The sequence below is a fragment of the Rhinopithecus roxellana genome, chromosome 5, assembly GCF_007565055.1.
Source record: "Rhinopithecus roxellana isolate Shanxi Qingling chromosome 5, ASM756505v1, whole genome shotgun sequence".
Taxonomy (NCBI): Eukaryota; Metazoa; Chordata; class Mammalia; order Primates; family Cercopithecidae; genus Rhinopithecus; species Rhinopithecus roxellana.
Window position 1 is genome coordinate 104,478,422 of NC_044553.1, and position 15,390 is coordinate 104,493,811.

The 15,390-nt window shown below is 40.9% G+C and overlaps 1 protein-coding gene across 1 annotated transcript in view; it reads right to left on the reverse strand.

Moving 5' to 3' along the window:
* LOC104669579 (cytosolic carboxypeptidase 4) overlaps positions 1-15,390 on the reverse strand; it is a 232,417-nt gene that overhangs the window by 140,077 nt on the left and 76,950 nt on the right. The window contains exon 5 of the mRNA XM_030931043.1: positions 12,784-12,877. Coding sequence (XP_030786903.1) covers positions 12,784-12,877 — 94 coding nt within the window. The remainder of the gene's footprint in view (positions 1-12,783; positions 12,878-15,390) is intronic.

Sequence of the window (15,390 nt, forward strand, 5' to 3'; positions counted from 1 at the left end):
TCTTATATGCAGCACAATTTTAATTTTTTTATTTCAATAGGTTTTTGGGGAACATGTGTGATTACACGAGTAAGTTCTTTAATGGTGATTTCTGAGATTTTGGTGCACCCCTCACCTAAGCACTGTACACTGTACCCAATGTGTAGTCTTTTATCCCTCACACTCCCCCCATCCTTTCCCCAAGTCTCCAAAGTCCATTTTATCATTCTTATGCCTTTGCATCCTCATAGCTTAGCTCCCACTTATGAGTGAGAACATGTTTGGTTTTCTATTCTTGAGTTACTTCACTTAAAATAATAGTGTCTGATTTCATCCAGGTTGTTTTAAATGACACTATTTCATTCCTTTTTATGGCTGAGTAGTATCCCATGGTATATTTATACCCCAATTTCTTTATCCACTTGTTGAATGGTAGGCATTTGGTCTGGTTCTATATTTTTGCAATTGTGAATTGTGGTTCTTACATACAGCACAATTGAGTCACTGGTTTATCAATATGATTATATATTTGCCTTTACATAGAGTATGCAACATTGACATCCTATTGGTATGGTTAGGTTTAAGTCTACATTCTTGTTAATTTTTTGTCTATTTGTGACCACTGTTCCTTAACCACCTTCTCCTCTTTTCCTGCCTTCTTGTGGATGAATTGAATGTTTTTATAACAATTTACCATCTTGTCAATTTATTAGTCATAACTCTTAACTGTTTTAGTGGTTGCTTTAGTACACATTTTCAAATTATCACAGTCTATCTTTAATTGTTAATGTACCATTTAATACATAAGACAATCATAATAGAATACTTTAATTTCTCTCTTCCTGATCTTCATGCTCTTGCTGTCATATATTTTAACTTTACAAAAAATATAAACTCCAGACTACATTGTGATTACCTTTATTTAAATACTTAGCTATTTTTAAAGAGACTAAAATAATAATCTAAAGTCAAACATACTTACTCATGTTACCATTTCTCGTGCTCCTTGGTCTTTTGAATAGATACATCTTTCCACCTGTATCATTTTCCTTCTACCTGAAGTTTTCTTTTAATATTTCTTGGCATGACAACCTGCTGTTGATAATGTCTTTTAGTTTTTGTATGTCTGAAAAGTCTTTATTTCATCATCAGTTTTAAAAGCTATTTTCATTGAGTACAGAATTCCACACTTTAAAGATGCTGCACCATTGTTTTTTCACTTGCATTATTTCCAATAAGAAATCTGTTAGATTCTTATTTTTGTTTCTGTGTATATAATGCATCTTTTTTCCTTTCCTGGGTGCTTTGAAGACTGTTTTTTTGGTTTTTTTTTTTGTTTGTTTGTTTGTTTTGTTTTGTTTTGTTTTGTTTTTGTCATTGGTTTTGAGAAGTTGTTTGTTTGTTTGTTTTTATTTTTGTGGAGACAGAGTCTCGCTCAATCGCCCAGGAGTGCAATGGTGTCATCTCAGCTCACTGCAACATTCATCCACCTGGTTCAAGCAATTCTCCTGCCTCAGCCTCCTGAGTAGCTGGGATTACAGGCATGAGCCACCACGCCCAGCTAAGTTTTGTATTTTTAATAGAGATGCTGCCCAGGGTTGTCTCGAACTCCTGAGCTCAGGCAATCTGTCCACCTCATCCTCCCAAAGTGCAGGGATTACAGGCATGAGCCACCACACCTGGCTGGTTTTGAGAAGTTTATGAGTTTCCTTGGAGTCATTTCTTTCATGTTTCTTATGTACATGGTTTCCTGTGTCCCTATCATTCTTTTGTATTTCAGAGATTTAAGCCTTTATTTCCTCAAATATTTTTTTTCTGTCCCTACCTATCTCTCCTCTCCCCGGTGGCTCAAATTATCTGCATTGGGCTGCTTGAAGCTGCCCCATGGTTCACTAGTGCTCTCTTCTCCTTAAATCTCTTCTGCATGTTTCATTTTGGAAATGTTCTGTTTCTGTGTTTTTAAGCTTATCTCTCTTCTGCCACATCTAATTTTCCTTAATTCAATCCAGTGTGTTTATCTCTTACACACTGTAGATTTCATCTCTACAGGTTCAGTTTGGGTTTTTCTTGTATCTTCTATGTCATTACTTAATTTTTGAACATATGAAATATAGTTAGAATAGCTCTTTCGTGTTCTTGCCTAATAATTATAACATCTATCTCAGTTCTGGTTTTGATTGAATAAATTATCCCCTCATCATGGATAGTACTTTCCTGCTCCTTGGCATGCTTGATAATTTCTTCTTGGATTCTCCACATTGTGACTTCTACCTCATTGAGTGAATATTTTTGTGTTCCAATAAATATTCTGAGGCTTTGACTTGGAATGCAGCTAATTTACTTGGAACTAGTTTTATGATTCCAAGTCTTGCTTTTAATATTTGTTTGACAGGACTAGAGCCCTGGTCTAGAGCTAACCCTCAGTCTAGAGGTAACAATAGTAAGCTCTTTGTATTCATGGATTCCACACACATGGATTCAACCAACTGTGGATCAAATATATTTTTAAAAATTGCATCTGTGCTGAATATGAACAGATTTTTCCTTATCATTATTCCCTAAACAATAGAGTCTAACAACTTATTTACATAGCATTTACATTTGTAGGTATTATAAGTAATTTAAAGATTTAAAAGCATACAGGAGGATGTGCATAGATTATATGTAACTATTGCAATATTTTATTTGAAGGACTTGGGCCTCCACAGATTTTGGTACCTACAAGAGGTCTTGCAACATATCCTCTGTGAATATCGAGGGATGACTTTATTCCTCACTACTGAGGCAAAATCCTGTATACTTTATCCAATGTCCCATGAGTCATGAGGTTTTCCAGTCTGTCTTTCAGAACCAAGTACTATAGCCAGTCCTGTGTGTGTGTCAGATATCGTTCCCTCCATTTCCTTCAGGTGGTCTTTCCTTGGCTTTGTCTAATTTCCCTATAAGCATGTTTGCATATCCAGCTAAATACCTGAGGGTAATCCCTGAAGATCTCCAGAGTTCTCCTTCTGTGCAGCTCTCTTTCTAGTACTCTGTCCTACAAATGCTATGCACCTTGGTTTCTCCAGACCTTCAGCTCTGTCTCCCAACTGCTTCTTTAACTCAGGGAGTCTGCTGGGCTGCAAGTGGGTTCACTGTCCCTGCACTGCAACCTAGAAGCTCTCTAAGACAATGATCTGGGGGAATTTAAGAACTTATCTCTCAGGAATCACTGCCCTTCATTGCCTAATGTCCATCAACATTGGTTTATATATTTTATCTCTAGTTCTTTTTTTTAAGGTGGAAACACTCTAATATCTTAGTAGATAATAGAAGAATAGGAATATGTAATTCACAAAGAGGAAATAAAAAACAGAGAAACTCATAAAAATATCCAACTATCCAATAATCAGAGAAATGCAATTTAGATCAAGACAGCAATCTCACAAATCAAAGTAATAAAAATTTAGAAAAATGGTAATATTTATTGCTGGTGAGGATTCAATTAAATGGACATTCATATGCTGCTGGGAATGTAGATTATATCATTCTGAACTTTGAGACTTACTTTTTCTAGTCAATATTTGATCATAAGCTGTTTCCCACAACAAACATCATTCCTAACCTATTTTTGTGTGTTGCTTCATAATATATTGTGGAAATATATCACTTTTACCAAGCATTCCCTATTATTGAGCTTTTTCAGGTTATATTATTTCCAATTATAAATAATACTGTGATTGATATTTTTGCACATAAATCTTAGTTCACATTTCAAAGTGATTTTTTATAGGGATTTTTTTTGTCTTGATACATATCACTCATTGTTTTCATGCTTTTTTGTCTTTGCTCTTGCTTCTGCCTCTGCCTAGAAGGTGGTGCTCTTGTAAAATTAACATCCAGAAATTCCTTCCCTATTTCAAATCGAAATCTGCCCTCTCAGTGAGTTCCTCCTTGCTAATTCCAGGGCAGACTGAAACTCTCCCTCTTAAATATCCCCCCATGATCACATTTATCTTATTTGTTTACATGCTAATGTGTGCATGTATCTATAAGTTCCTTGAGGGCAAGGACTGTGTCTTTTCAACTCAAGCCCACAAATCTCTGATAATAATAAAAGCCCCACAATACTACTGAATGAAGCAATGGATAGTTAAAAGAGTGCAACTCAGGCAAACCAAAACAACAGTGTTCATTCATTCAACAGGCATTTATTGAATACCTATGATGCACCATATGAAAGAAACTCAGACCTGATTTATACTAATTCACTCCTTTTAAATAACCATTTATTGTTCTCTAGTCATTTTTCTCATTAGCTTTGTTGAAGATGACTAATGATCACATAGAGATCTAATATTAAAATAGCACTATAATTGAACTTAGAAAGCTTTCAATCTGTCCTCATTGTGCAATCTCTGCCTAAACTTTTAAAAGCAGCTAGCTTTCTATGGCTATACATCTGTGTGATGGCCTCCTTTTGACCCTTTCCTTCCCAGTCAACTGAGTTGGCTTGTCTCTGCTAAACAAGCACATCTCCAGACACTGCACCCACTCACAACCTCACAGGAAAACCAGAGTGTGTTTTCTTCCCCCATCTGCTTTATAATTTGTGGTGCCTGAGTGTGGAATCTGTCCCTGAAGAATTTAGAATTCTATTAGAATTATCAGTTCCTGGGCCAGGCACGGTGGCTCACGCCTGTAATCCTAGCACTTTGGGAGGCTGAGGCAGGCGGACTGCCTGAGGTCAGGAGTTCAAGACCAGCCTGGCCAATATGGTGAAACCCTATCTCTACTAAAAATATAAAAATTAGCCAGGCATGGTGGCGCACATCTGTAATCCCAGCTACTTGGGAGGCTGAGGCAGGACAATTGCTTGAACCCGAGAGGCGGAGGTTGCAGCAAGCCAGGATCATGCCACTGCACTCCCGCCTGGGCGACAGAATGAGACTTCACCTCAAAAACAAAAGAAAGAAAGAAACTAAAAGAAAAAAAGAAATAGCAGTTCCCTCAAAGTAAAAGGTGAAACAACAAGAGTCCCTCCTGATAAGAGTCTTTCTGTCTTTCTATACCTCCCCCCAGTTCCTCAAACTCCCTTTCCTCCATATTTGTAGGTGGTTACAATGTTGTGAGGAAGGTGTGATTTACAGGAAAACACAAATTTATTTGCATAAGTTCCTCGCTGAGTCAGGCTGGGCTAGAAGATTAACTTCTATGACAAGTGAAAGTTCCTAAGAGCCTGCTTCTAGTCTCTAGAGAGAAAATTGAGGGAAATCTATGGAGAGGTGTGAGCTGTACAAGCTTCAGCAGATAAAGCTCCAGCAGATAAAGATGGAAATGCAATTTCTGTAGAGAACCCTCACCAGGGGAAAGTGGTACATGTAACGCCTCCCCAGGATATGAAAGACCAAGGGAGGTTTGTTTTGTTTTGTTTCTGGAGGCCTGTCTGTGTAAGTTATTTGATCCATCCAATATCAACATATCAAGCACCCTTCTCACTGTCCAGCATGTCACCCTCAGGAATAAATACAGAACCAGCAATGGCAAAGATCTGCTCACCAGTCCAACACACCTCAACCAGGACAACCTACATGCATGATGAGTTCCTGAGCTCCTCCTCCTGAAGGAATCTGGAGGCACATAGAACGTTGTCAAATAAAAGTCCTAATTCAAGGCATGTTTGTTTTGTAATATGCGGAAAAGTGTCTTGGAGTAATAAATGGTGCCTTGAAGTTAGGGTAGAAGGCTTGGTTCAGCCTCTCTGGGTTTTAGTGACCTCATTTTAAGATGAAGGAGATGATAAGAAGGTCCCTTAAGACCTTCAAACTTTAGATCCTACAACTTGAATGTCTATGGCTTGCCCTAATCTGGAAGAGCTCAGTGGCTTCTTAAGAAGATGACAGGGCTTTAACCCTATAAATCTAGTTGCCAAGGCTTAATTCATGTAGGAAACTATTCATTCCCCATCAGCTACAGGCTTGGAGACAGGTTGCAGATGCAATAATCACTCAGTAAGTTGGGCTCATGGTGCACGCCCCCAATATCAGCACTTGTGAGGCTGGGGTGGAATATTTTTGCTCCTGTTCCAAGGTATTTGAATTAGAGTGCTCTGGAGACAAGGAACAAGCAGAAAGTGCTGAGTCATAGAGTGAAGCCCCACTGTGAGACCATGCCCTGGAGACCACAGACTCTAATGTTGAATGTAGAGTCACAAAGCCCTCAGTTGGGGCTGGGAGGGAATGAAAACCCGGGGGGAATTCAGTAACTATTTTGAGAAGCAGAAAAAAATCACTGTTTCTTGTAACTTGGATTCCCATTGCCTCAGTGACAAGTAACTGAAATCACCCAATCACTCATGATCTCATGGAATCCATTAGCTCTAGCTGAGTCTCACTCATCTATCAGCTACTATGATCAGATGAAGTGGAATGGTGTGATGGTTGGAGAAAGCCCAGAAGACCTGGCTTTGGGCAAAGGCAGTGAGTGATTTGGGTGCAGGGAGAGGAGAAGCAGGATATTTTTTCTAGCTCATAAATTGAAGATGAAATCACCAGAAAGGGCTGCCAATAAAGCGATGCCCAGTAATCCTGCACTTAGGCAGAATTCTAAGGCCAGGGAGGCCCTGGAAGATTGGTCCTTTGAAGGGAGAATATCACCTAACACTATTCCAAGCACAAGGAGTTACTAGGACAGCCAACAGGAGACTAAGATGAAGAATTTGCTTATGAAGCTGGCTTGAAAACCAAACATATCCATCTCCTCCCGTTGCCAAGGTGTTTAAGCCCAGGTACTCTGACCTCCACAATCTCATAGCATGAGACTGACCCTGAAGGTGAAGAGATGAATCATAGCATGACCTTCCTGCTGAAAACCTGGGAGGGCATTAAGAAGGTGGGGATATTAAAGATGTTATCCTCTGTGAGGGTGAGACCAGCGTGGTCTTGAGCAACACGCTTCCTGACTTCCTGTGTCCTTGGGGTAGCTCCAGAGAAAGTGAAGGTGAGGGGTGAGGGAGCCATCCCAGCCTATGGGCAGCCCCGAGTCCCCTTTCTCGAAGTGTGAAGCAATGGTCAGAGAATACAATGGGCTTCAAGACCTGGCCTCTGCTAGGAAGATCCAACCCATTTCCAATTGCCTATGATATTTATGAAGCAAGGCAAGCCAGCAGAGTCTAAAATCCTAGGAGACAAACTGATGATAACATCTGATAACCCAGCTTCAAAGGTTAGGTTCAATATTACACTGTAAGAATACAACAGGATCAAAGGGGATGTGGCTGCGCTTTGGAAAAGGTCAAGTGTGTGGCCAGTGGAAATGGTCCTTATCATTACCAAAACCCTCAGGCCTGTCCTGGGAATGAGGGCACAAAGGGACAGCCTCCAGAAGAAAGCGTTGAGACATGGAGTAATCAGAAGCTTTCCTAAGGTCACAAGATGAGTCAGTTGCAGACAAGTCATCTGTCTTTGCCTCAATAAATTTCCCTACTTAGTGAGTCTGGACAGCTCAAAGACAGCTTTAGTGCAGATAAACAAGCTTGTCCACAGTGGAACAAACGAGCAAGAGGTAGCACACTCTGGCCCAGTGTCATTTCTTCCTCCCTACTTCTATAAAAAGCACCCCCAGAAATGTTTAAGCCCCAGCTGAGTTTACTAACAGACCAAACACTGGAAGCCTATTTCAAATAGATGGCAAAGTTTTCATGTGAATGCTGTCCCCACACGCTCCTCCATTTCAGATCTTTCCCTTCCCCAATCTCTGTCGGTTCCCCCAGACAACTCTAAATAATAGAAAAGACTCTGAACTTTTTTCTTCCCTCCAGTGAGAGAAACTCTGCTCCCTTTCAAGCCAGTGGCTGCTGCTTCGTAGTCTCTCAGAGTGAGTTCTCTCCCAGAAGGCACCTCACTCCCTCATGCAGTAGAGCTCTTGGGAGGTGTGCCAACTGATGTTTCACATGTTTGGATGGGGCAGAACCCCGCATGTGCAGCCAGCCTGCGATCAGGGGGAAAAAGGTAACAAATATGAAGTGCCTAGCATAGCACCTACTCAGTACATTCAGGCTTTCATTCATTACTACATAGGGAATTCACCAATAATTTTTCTATTAAAGTATTTCTTTTCAATGTACTTATTTATTTTAATTTTATTCATTTTTTTTTGAGACAGAATCTCACTCTGTCTCACAGGCTGGAGTGCAGTGGCACAATCTTGGCTCACTGTAACCTCTACCTCCTGGGTTCAAGTGATTCTCCTGCCTCAACCTCCCAGGTAGCTGGGATTAAAGGTGCCCACCACCATGCCCAGCTAATTTTTGTATTTTTAGTAGAGATAAGGTTTCATCACATTGGCCAGGCCACTCTCAAACTCCTGACCTTAGGTGATCCACCCACCTCAGCCTCCCAAAGTGCGGGGATTACAGGCATGAGCCACCATGCCCAGCCTTTATTTATTTATTTATTTATTTATAAGACAGTATCTCAATTTGTCCCCCAGGCTGGTATGCAGTGACATAGTCATGACTCACTGTAGTCCCAAACTCCTGGGCTCAAGCAATTCTCCCAACTCAGCCTCCTGAGTAGCTAGGACTACAGGTGTGCACCACCACACCCAATTAATTTCTTGTAGAGACAGGGTCTACCTATGTTGCCCAGGTTGGTCTCAAACTCCTGGCCTCAAGCGTTCCTCCCACCTTGACCTCCCAAAGCACTAGGATTACAGACGTGAGCCACCACGCTCAGTCTCATTTGAATTTAATTAAGAGCCTATTATCATCTAGGCACTGGGCTAGGAGGAATGGAAAATAACAAGATACATATAATTTGATTTCTACTTTAGGAAATATAGAATTTAGAGAGGAGAAAAGATACCCAGGCCAACATAGTACAGGGTTCAATAGAATGCATGTCGAAAGGTTGAGGAGAATAGATTCCTTTTCTCTGGTGAAATGGAGCAGGTGGCATCCAGTGAAGTCTGGAGACTGGGTAGGACTTCTACCACTGCACAAGGCAGCATGGCATTCCAGAGGAAGGGAGAGACATGGGGAAGAAGAGGGAATGCCACACTCAGGGATAGTTGGCTGGAAAGAGAGATGAGAGCAGGGATGAGAAATCAGTCTGGAAAGGGAAGCTGAGGCAAATTTCTGATGGCTTTGAAGTGAAGGGAGACCAACTAGAGGGCTATCATAGCAGTCTAAGTCTGACCATAACTGCTCCCACTAGCATGGGACTCATGAGGAGCCAAAGGAAGGAAGTAGGCACAAGTCAACACAAGTGTGTGGAACATGGAGGGTATTTGGGAAGTGGAGGAGGCCTGAAATAGCTGCCTGCCTTGGGGCGAGGGCTGGCACAAGGCCACAGAGGGTTAGTGACATTGCTCTTCATGTCCCTTCTCTCTAGCAGGTATGTGGTTGGAGCTTCTGTTGTAAATCTTGCCCTGCATACTATCTGGAGACAGGGCTTCATTGGAGGACAGCTGCACATCTAATTTTAGGTTCATGCTAAAGTAGGGCAGGTTTAATCTCCATAGGAGGGAGGAGTCATCATGACACAACACTGGGCATCTGCTCCCACAAAGGCATCCCGGAATAACTCTCCCATAGCATGCTAGCATTTGGAGGATGATACGTAGTAGAGCTATCCATGTCCCTTGACATGCTATTTCATCCCTTCCCTGTAAGACCCCCTCGAGCCCACAGGTTCTGTCATCCAAATGGCTTGAGTAGAATTCATCTCGGTATGTCTTAGTTACTATTCGTAGGATCGAGTTTGTGAAAGATGGAAATTGGCAGGAAGTTCTCATCTCCAGACTCTTCCCCAGCTTCTGCTGTCTGATCTGCAGCAGACAACCAGATATCCCACAGTATTTGTACTAATAATGATTAACAATGTCATAGCATGTCAAAGCGCACAATGTCTTTACACATATTTTTTATTGCCCATGATAAACCTAGGAGGTAAGACTTGACATTCATGCTTTAAGAAATGTCAAAGTTTAGTTAAGAAAAGTTAAATGACTCACCAAGGAATCTGGTACAAGGAGGCTTACAGAGCAGGTCTTCCAATTTCATTACCTTTGTTCTTATCTTGCTGTTGATGAGTAAGGATAAGATAGAAAACAAGGTAGCTTTGGGAAAGGATTCAAAAGCAGAGGCAATAGATATTTAGCCTTTGAGAGGAAATAGCCATTTGACGGAGGAGTAAGACTCCTCTATCATTAAGCAAATTGTTCCATGGGTATAAGCCATTTAGATGGAAAAGAAATTTAAGCAAACTTTAACTACATATGATTGTCTTACATATGATGGTTGTAGAAATAAAATGCTGGCAATAGACTGTGTAAGATACGCCAGTGGTGGCTTAAGAGCTGAGGCTCATCTATCAGGCAAGGTTTAAATCCCAGCTCTTTCACCTAAAACCCAGCATGTTACTTCTTTCAGTTTCCATTTATTTTCCAGTAAAATTGGGGGCAATAATAACACCTGCCTTGCAGAGCAGATGAGCGGCTCAAAGGAGGTAATACATGCTAAGAGCTTAGCACAGTGCAGGGCACCTAATAAACACCATGCCAATGACAGCTATATTGTAACGGTTGGTGGAAAAGCCTCTTTCTTACAGAGGTTTGGTTTTAATATGGCATTTGACTGAAGAAGGGGAACCACTTTGCCCAAAATTTACAGAACAAACCAGACATGTAGAAATATGCCTGGGGTCCCTGGAAGGCTCCTTTTGTTATTGGAAGCACCCTACTCCCACTCCATTAATCCCTGGTGTTACTTTCCCACTTGCCTCTGGCACTTCGATCAGATCTGTGCCTGAATTCAACTCCCTTTGCAGGAGGAAAAGAAAGCATTAAAAATGGCAACTAGCGTGAGTCTCTGAGGAGGGGGTTTCTATGCTTTGTTGATTTCTCCCCCGCTACCCCACAAGCTTGGCCTGAATGAGGAAGACAATAAAAGCTCTGAGCACCCCAGAAAGGAGAGACCTAGTGCCTTAATACCCATGGCTATGTGGGATGAGCTTCCTAGGGGAGCCTTCCAAACAACATGGTACCCAAGTGGCAAAGAGGAGAAGACTGAGTGAGACCCTGTATATGGATGAGCCCAGCAGACATCACAGAGATTTTCACATAATCTAAAGGAAGAAACCAGATATTCCTGACCTTCTGAACAGCTGAATTATGACAGCATCAGATTAGAAGAAGCCTTGTGAATAGGGCAGAAAGATAAAGTTCATAGATTGGTAACCAAAGAACATGTTGAGACTGCAGATGTCAGCAGCAAAGGCCTGCACACAATGATAAAAATGAGACATATCCAACTCATACATATGTTCAAATGGACATGAGATGATTGAGGACAGTCTGTGTTTTTCCATCAACACCCCGGCACTACCATGGCCTCTTAGAACGCAGATGTACCCCAGGAAGCGGGGGGAGAAGAGTGAAATCCCTGGATGAGCCAAAGAATCACTAATTTGAGTTAGATTCCTGATAAGACACAGGTTTATATTTCTTGTTATCTGGCACAAATGTAAATTTAAAACAGAGTGAAGTATAATTATAGAAAATAAATTTTTTTGGTCCCTGAGTTTTTTATTTTGAAGATTTTTACCTACTAGATGAGGGTTCTTAGTAGAATTTAATTGAATTTCACTTTGCAATAAATTCACACCCTAGAGAAGATGCTTCCAAAATGAGGGACATAGAACACTGACCCCCCTTCCTTCCCCTAAAAAAAGTGATCTCAAAAAAAGAAAAAAGACAGTTCCCCGACTAAATCAATTTTGGATCAGGGTATACTAAATAACAGATATTCTCAATATGTGTTGGCTTTACAAAGACTCTGAGAAGTCTTACAGTAAAGAAACCAGTATTCAATCCAGTATTTCTCAACTTATTGGATGAGATTTTTTTTTCACTGAGATATAATGTATTTCACTCTAGGAAATGCTTGGTGTAGAGAGCTGCAGGTGAGAATGGATGATAATGGCATAACTGCAGTGACCCAAGAGAAAAATAATCAGGTGGAACATGAGCCTAAGATTGATGCTAGGATGCAGAAAATATCATGGTTGGGCATGGAAATGTTACTCGCCAAATGACCCCATCTATCTTGGAAATTGGCTGAATTTCTTCTAATATTCTTTCAAGGTCCTCGCTGAGTCACTACCATAAATGATGGATCTTAATGGTCCCAAATATCTCTAAAGCCTTCATGTCTAACCATCTCCCTTTTTAACTTGATGATTCACTCCATTCCAGCAAGCAGAGGCAGGGAGAACAGGCTGAGTTTCATTTTCCAATCATAAAAATACATCTCAAGACTAGCACATGACCATGATGGACTATTATAAGGCCCAGAACTCATGCCAGAAGTTTAACTGGCTGTCTCTTTAGAGACCCTGTCATTTCTGAAATGTCTTTTGAAGATTATATTTATTTATGGTAGAGTTGCTATGAGTAAAATGTATATACCTGAGGGCTTCAGGCAAAAATAACATGGGGTTTTGAGTCTGAAAGATCTGGATTCAAATCTCAACTCTACTATTTTCTAGCACGGTGACCTTGGATAAGGCTCTCGACACATTTTAACTTCCTCGTCTGAAAAAGAGAATAATAATATACCCATTCAGGGTTATCATGAGAATTAGAGGAAATGACTCATGAGTGTGGAGGGATGTAAGCTGGGAAGGGATAAAGACATGGTACCATATTTCCAAGGGAGAAATGATCACTAAACTGAGCTGGAAACATTATGAAAATATATGTGGGGCAATCTCCATCTCTCCATCTGTTACAAAAAGGGCAAAAGTATTACATGGCACTCTGTACCTGATTGCTTGGGTGCGCTTTTGGGTATAAGGAGTAATAACCTTGAAAAGCAGTTCCATGGCTCCGTTAATTCCCAGCATGGCTCCCATGGAGACTAAGAAAGACAAAAGCACAGTAGTTATGGTCACAAGTGGATGAGTTAAGGCTCAATACAACTTGTATTGACTCCTTTAAATCTTTAAGGGGCAACCTGATAAACAAGACAGCTCCCTTTCTTTTCTACCCTGGTTGCACATTCCTCTACAATTTCATACTCGGGTCTCCCACATGACTAAGGTAATGACTTGACTATGCCCCAACTAGAATGTCAATGAAGAATCAGTTCTTCCTGCCCAGCAGTAACTAGACTGGGAAGTTTTTGCCTTTTTGGCCAACTGGGTGGTTGTAAAAACATTGCCATAGATCTGAATGATAGAAAGAAACTCAAAAGAGGTATCTGGTTAGATAAATACAACTTTTGGATGTTACTCTTGTCTCCAAGGATGCCCCTGCTTCTCTCCAATATTCCCAGTACCCTACTCCACTTAGATCACTTTAGGTAGAGCTCTGCTCATGTCAAAAAATAAGGAGTCCACAGGACACAAAATAGAGCCAGTAAGCAGGAGGACAAAATTTTCAGTGGTAGAAGGAAAGAGGGTTATCTTTTAAGGTGTGACTCTCGTCTGTCTTTCCTCCATTGGACTTGTGTGTTTAAGAAAAAGGCCTATGAATGCCTTGTGCTTTAGGCTAGCCTTGATCTGAGAAAAGTGGGAACAAGAAATCTTAGAGAAGAAAAGAGAGGGAAACAAGGGTGGCTGACACTGAATTGCTCCAACCCTCAGGAAAGGAAGCTAAATGGAAATCTGAAGACTCCTCACCCCACTAGTCTTTCAGATAGGGACTGCAACTGATGTCTTTGCTATTGCAGAGTGCATGTTCCTGGAACATCCTCTATGCATATGTCCCTCCTGAGGCTGGTACATGAAGTAATTGCCTGGATCAAAATTCAGAGATTTGGCATCCTAGTCTGGAAGCCATCAATCTTCCACTCTTGTGGCTACTCACTCAGCTCTTGCTTCCGAATTGGGAAAACATACTAGAGAAAACTCTTGGCAAGTAATTCAAAAAAACTCTGGTATTGAGTAAGGGAGGAGTTAATTTTAAAAGCACTGATTCTAATATGGAAGATTTTAGGCTTGAAATTGGAAGAGGATAACAATAAGAAATCCTCACTGAGTTCACCTTTGTGGGTGCCAGTCCGAGGTTAGAGCTCTGGCAGCTCTGTAAACATCCTCATTGGCCATCTGAGAACTTCTGAAGGGTTCATTGGCTCTCACAGACCCATTAGGGTTCCAGCCAACTCCTTCTGAAGATAGGAGCTGTTTAGAAAGCTTTGCTGGAACATTCAACAGTGGCTAATAATTCATGGAAAAGATAGTAATCCACAGGCTTCTTGAACTCTGCTCGCCTCTCATCAGTAAAGTCAATGTATAATTGACAGTTTAATTTTTTTAAATACCTTATGGAACAGTGAGTTGGTATAATCAACAAAGGCTTAGAAGATGAATCAGATAGCCACCTCCTCATACCCACAGGAAAATCCCAGGACTTGTCAGAACTCCACCTGAAGGAATTTTTCTATATCTCCATAACCATTATATTTAAGGAAGGCAAGTTTTTCAGCCTATTTATGCTGTAGGAAACCAGGAAATGCTTCACATTTCAGTCTGCTGGCACACTACAAACATGGGTGGCACACCTTCTGTCTCTTCGTTAATGAGAGTTGTCCTTTATACAAAGCCACAGTTCCTCTTTTCCTTTACTAGAGATGGGTGTATACAAATCTACTTAGCCTTTCCCCAATGCTCTCTGGTTTTCAGGTCAATATATGGGAGACGGGTGAGTAGAGGCTCCATCTGTGAACAAGGATTCAAGCGTCTATCCAGTTATTTCCCCAGAAAGACTTTCTTTTTATGAGTCCTCCATGTTTATCAAGAGAATTTACCAACGAAAATCAAGTTATTGTGGCCGGGCACAGTGGCTCACACCTGTAATCCCAGCAGTTTGGGAGGCTGAGGTGGGTGGATCACCTGAGGTCAGGAGTTCAAGACCAGCCTGGCTCTGTCTTTACAAAAAATACAAAAATTAGCCAAATGTAGTAGTGAACACCTGTAATCCCAGCTACTCAGGAGGCTAACAAGAATCATTTGCACCCAGGAGACAGGCTGCAGTGAGCCGAGATCGTGCCACTACATTCCAGCCTGGACAACAAAGCGAGACTATCTCAAAAAAAAAAAAAAAAGGAAAAAGAAACAAAAGAAAAAAAAAATCAGGCATTTTAGTCATTCTTGGGTAATTAGAAATAAAAAGTCACCTATTAACTCCCCATATCTGTACTCATTCTACTACTTCAAAAGAGTAAGGGAAAAGTATAGGGCAGGGAAGAGAAACTAGCAATTATCAAGCAGTTGCCATGTGACAAACATGCCCATGAACATTCTCCTATTTACCCCATCTACCAAGTCTATGAGCTCCACTATGGCTAATAGTGTCCACTTGTAAATTTATATGTTGAAGCTCTAATCTTCAGTACCTCAGAGTAGGACTATATCTGGAGATAGGGCCTTT